Below are 5095 nucleotides of genomic sequence, written 5' to 3'. Positions count from 1 at the left end.
TGTGTATGTGTGTTTGTGTAAGGCAGTTTGTCCCTGCATTTAGTATCTAGTGTTATTCTCTAAAACACTGGATGTCCCAGTTTATCTTTGGAGCTTCTGCTTCAAATGCATAAATTCGTATTACCTGTCAGTGTGCATTCTTGTGTTTATCTGCGCATGAATATGTAAGTGTGCTTCAAAATTCCGTGATCTCTGCAGGAGAGTTGAATTCTTTGTGGACCCAGGCTTGCCTGGGTGTCCGGCTGCCCAGTGACGGTCCTTATTCTGTATCCTGGATGCAGTAGACCTTTAAGTTGGTTGTTTCATAAAAAATTTCCTACTGGTTTCTCTATCAAGTTGTGTGTTTCTGCCAGAAGGCATCTGGAGGAAACTCTCACATCAGGGATAGTTCTGAGAAAAGGATTCTCCTGCATCTTACCTTCCTAGTGTCTTTTTTGAGGGCTGCCAGGGCTGTGGGTGGGGTCTTAGACTCTCAACTCCTACACTGGGGGAAGGAGAGAGTATGGCTGGGCTGGTGTTTGGGAAGAAGGCGGCTTACTCTGAACTTCTCTTTTTTTTTCTCCCCCTTCCTTTCTTCCTGTCTTTGCAGACTAAGATTGAGAACTCACTGCAACTACCACAATGGGCAGCAAAACCTTGCCGGCGCCGGTACCCATCCACCCATCCTTGCAGCTTACGAACTACTCTTTCCTTCAGGCAGTGAATGGCCTGCCCACAGTGCCCTCGGACCACCTGCCCAACCTGTATGGCTTCAGCGCGCTGCACGCCGTGCACCTGCACCAGTGGACGCTGGGTTACCCAGCCGTGCACCTGCCGCGTTCCTCTTTCTCTAAAGTGCCAGGTGCCGTGTCCAGCCTGGTGGATGCACGCTTCCAGCTGCCTGCCTTTCCCTGGTTCCCCCATGTCATCCAGCCCAAGCCGGAAATCACCGCTGGCGGCAGCAGCCCAGCCCTCAAGACCAAGCCACGTTTTGATTTTGCCAACCTGGCTCTGGCCGCCACACAAGAAGATCCGTCCAAGCTTGCCCGAGGAGAGGGCCCTGGCTCCCCTGCGGGTGGGCTAGGTGCCCTCCTGGATGTGACCAAGCTGTCCCCAGAAAAGAAGCCCACAAGGGGACGCCTGCCTTCCAAGACCAAGAAGGAGTTTGTCTGCAAGTTCTGTGGCCGCCACTTCACTAAGTCCTATAACCTACTTATCCATGAGCGGACGCACACGGATGAGCGGCCCTACACCTGTGACATCTGCCACAAAGCCTTCCGGAGGCAAGACCACCTAAGGGACCACAGGTGCGGCACTGTGGGTGGTCCAAGAGGGACTTGTCCGCCTGATTCAGGCCTCTGTACCCTCCTTCCTAATGAGGTTTCTGAGCCTCCTTACTGGCTCTAAGCCTGCTGAGCTCCCCGGAATTCCATGAAACCAGGAGGGGAACTATGGGTGGCTCCTGGAGGGATAGATTTTGGTGCATGCATGGAGGAAATACAGGGATGGATAGGACCCAAGACTAGATCAAGTCTCAATGAGTTCCACATACAGCACAGCCTCCTGGGCCCCCTTCCTCTATCCTTAGAGCGGCCCAACAGTGGCATTTCTGCAAGGATGGACAAGGCACTATTGAGCACTTGAAGTGCACAACTGCCGAACCTGAGAGATGGAACTTTTCGTTTGACTTAATCCTCAGTAATTTTAATTTTCAGAACCACAGGTGCTTAGTGCATTGTCCTGGGCAATATTGCTCTGGGATTGTCTGACTCCAGTTTCCTTGATTCACTTGAAGCATTGACCCAGGCCTTCAACAGTGCTCACCCTTTTTTTTTCTCAGAAAGTCAGGTGGTCTGTTTGCCTTGACTTGTTTAGGGATCACACTTTGTCCAAGTGGTCCCACTCCCCACTCTACCCGCAGACTCAGCATTCTGCGGGTTGCACACCAGGCTCCACTTTGAAGGCAAGCGCCTTATAGTGTGTGTGTGTGTGTGTGTGTGTGTGTGTGTGTGTGTGTGTGAATCTTGGGCATCTGTTTAGAAGTAATACTGTCTCATTTAGCAAGGGATTAACTGTCGTTTCTGCCCCCAGATACATTCACTCCAAAGAGAAGCCTTTTAAGTGTCAAGAGTGCGGCAAAGGATTCTGCCAGTCCAGGACTCTGGCTGTCCACAAGACACTACACTCACAGGTGAAGGAGCTCAAAACCTCCAAGATAAAATGCTAAACAGGACCACCAAGACCCTGGGTCACATCACACCACCGCCTCCTCCAGAGGGACCCGAAGCTGAAGGCGCAACTCTGGCGGGCAGCGGGAGGGGCGCTCGGGACCTCCCCCCACCCCAACAATGTCCCCTGAGTCCCCGGCACACGCGGCACTCCAGAGCCCAGCCCGGGGCCGTGACCCCGACCGCCTGGGCGGCTCCCCCAGGACGCGGCTAAACTCTTGGCCAAAAGGCGGTACTCACGTGGCAGAAGGGAAACTGCTTAAAAAAAAAAAAAAAAAAGACGAAGAACGAAAGCTCCACGGAGACGCAGTGGCGCCTCTCCCAGAAGTATTACTTTTTCTATTGTTATTTTATACGTTTTCTTTATTTTTTTTTTCCTTTGACCATATAAGCTTGTAATTCTGACTGCCGAGAGGAGGGTGGGGGGAGCGCGCCGGCAGTTTCCAACTCCTTCTCCGGTCCTCCGTCCCCACCCTCGGGAGCCTGCAAACGTGTAATCCGTGTATCTGCTTCAGCCGCCCGGCCCGAGGCCGGCAGCGCCCCTCCTCGCTGCAGCGGGCCGAGGGCTGGGGACCGGGCACGGGGATCTGGCTCCCCGGAGCTGGGGGCCTGGCCTCAGCCCCGCCGCTCAGCCGCCGAGCCGCCGCGAACCAGCCGCGAGCCAGGAGCCGGGCGTTGTATTGCGACTGGCACTTTATGCTGACCATCGGTAACGGACATTTATCACTGGAGTTTTTTTTTTTTAACTATTAAATAAACGGTTATTTTACAGGCATTGCAGGATGGATAATTTCCCTGCCAAGCCGCAGGAAACCGCTTCTTTCTTTGCGAGGAACGGGTCTCTCTGCGCGGTTCCGACCTGTCTCACTCCCCCCTCCCCCACGACCCCTGGCCTCTTAGGGGGATGGATCTGGGGTGGCGGAGGACCGTGGGGTGCACTGATGTTGGTGTTGGTGTCTGGCGGCTTCTGCCCCGCTCCGCACTTATTTTCTTACTTTCCTCCCCTGCGTCGATGTCGAGGTCTGAGTGCGGCCCCTTCTCCCCCCACCCCAAGAGAATTAAGAACGCGAGTCTGCGGCTGGCACACCAGCGTGAGAAATCCCGGCATCTCCGGCTGCCGGGTCGTTTAGGGTCCACTACGGGAATCGAATGTCAACTCCCCTTCTGGGCCACCACCACCAACGTAGTAGCTTTCCTACTGACATTTGCTTTGGGGTGAGATCTTTTTTCACGGAGAATCAGAGCAGTACTGTGTACCCGGGTCCGCTGGGCCGCAGCACACAAATATACCATCGCCGCTGTTTCAGGCTGGGGCTTGTCCTCTACCCGGATCACAGCTCCACACCCACGAAGATTCTCTGCAGTTTTAGGACTTAAAGAGGAATGGCGAGGGCGGGCGCTCTGGGAGGCCCTGGACGTTTAGAAAGAGAAATCCGAGTCCGCCCTCCGCTAGTTGAGCCTACGCGGGGGCGTCTAGTTTTCCCACAATTAGAGGCCAGGCCGCCGGGGGCTCCCCGCGTGGGGCGGGGCGGGGCGGGGCGGGGCTCAGGGGCTGGGGCGCCCGACCGCAGGTCTGGCAGGCGGCGGCGCCCTCGGCTATGGGGAGGGAGCGTGGCTTCCCCGGCTTCATTCAGTACCCGGTGCAAGGCGCCGGTGAGGGACTAAATCCCCTGCCACAAGCAAGGCCCTAGGGGCTGAGAAGATGGGCAGAGGCCGCGGGAGGCAAAACGCTCTCGGTTTTCACTGCCCGCCCCATCCCCATCCCTTCTGGGGAAGTCGCGGGCTGAGCCGCCCGGGAACTTAACTTGGCGCTGAGGCTTAGGCCAAACCTGCGCGGAGGAGCTAGCTTGTCCGCCTTCCGAGCCGCGCTGCCCCCTGCTGGACAAGCCTGGAGGGAAGGACCAGGACTTAGGCACCTCGAGGGTGTTCTCACAACAGCTGCAGGCGGGTCCGTCACTTGTGTCTCCTGTCGCCCCTGCCCCCCCCCCCAAAAAAAAAAAAAAAAAAGAACACCTCCTTGATTTATCCCAGGACTGCCAGGGCAGAGTCGGCTTGTGGGAGGTCTGCTAGTCAGGCAGGAGCCCAATCTCTCTTCCAACCGGCCCATAAAAGAATGTGGCGACTTGGCCCCTGTGTGCCTGGGGAAGGAGAAGGAGGCTTAGTCCGTAGTTTTGCGCATCGGCAGCACTGGCTATTAATGGTCTGTCCTTGGCCATGGCTTGTGTTAGGGCCACCTGCAGTGGCCACTCAGGCTCCTTTATGGGGGCTGTGGTTGCTCCGAGACAATGAGACTGAATGGGTATAAACATTGAGAGACTGGCGGCCGCCAAGGATGGCTTGGACGCTTCTGAAGGCTTAAGGAGCCGGCTCTCGTCTTTTGGGATTGCATCTTTCCTGGGGGATGACTACCGCTGCTGCTACTGCCTGGCTCTCCTCGCTCGCTCCACCTCTCAGGACACCAGAGCTTATGCACTTAGCCTGGCCTCAGGCCATCATAGATGTTGCGACGTGGGGAGGTTTGCCCATCCATTCTCCCTCTGGCCCCATGAATCCTGGTCTCACCCCACGCCCTGCAACGGAGAGGCTTTCAGTATCTAGCGTGCAACCTGGAAAGAAAGCATAACCAGAGCTGAATTTTACTGGGAGCTCGGGAGTGGAGGCAGGCTGCTAGCTGGAGATGCCCAGCCCACTCAGAACACCTGCTGGGCTTGTTCGACCTATGGTTGCTAGCGTCCTGATGAACCTAGAATACACCTTGCAGCACAGCTGTGGGCAGCGATCCATAGCGTGTGCAGAAGCAGCCCTGCAGGTGGAAAGGAACGCCTGGCCATTGGTCCTCCCTCCCACCCTGCCCCACTCTCCAGTTACAGTTTTAGGTGCCATAGCTG

At 56.1% G+C, this 5095-nt stretch overlaps 1 protein-coding gene across 1 annotated transcript; it reads left to right on the top strand.

The window, feature by feature from the left end:
* Positions 1-621: 621 nt before the first annotated feature.
* On the top strand, positions 622-2206 carry OSR1 (odd-skipped related transcription factor 1; the record flags this gene model as incomplete). The annotated part of the gene is made up of 2 exons (XM_080711915.1): positions 622-1286; positions 2071-2206. The coding sequence occupies 2 exons, from the start codon at positions 622-624 to the stop codon at positions 2204-2206; spliced, it is 801 nt and encodes a 266-aa protein (XP_080568041.1).
* Positions 2207-5095: the final 2889 nt, after the last annotated feature.

This window comes from Muscardinus avellanarius (genome assembly GCF_963383645.1).
Source record: "Muscardinus avellanarius genome assembly, chromosome: 15".
NCBI lineage: Eukaryota > Metazoa > Chordata > Mammalia > Rodentia > Gliridae > Muscardinus > Muscardinus avellanarius.
This window is presented reverse-complemented; position numbering and strand designations above follow the sequence as displayed.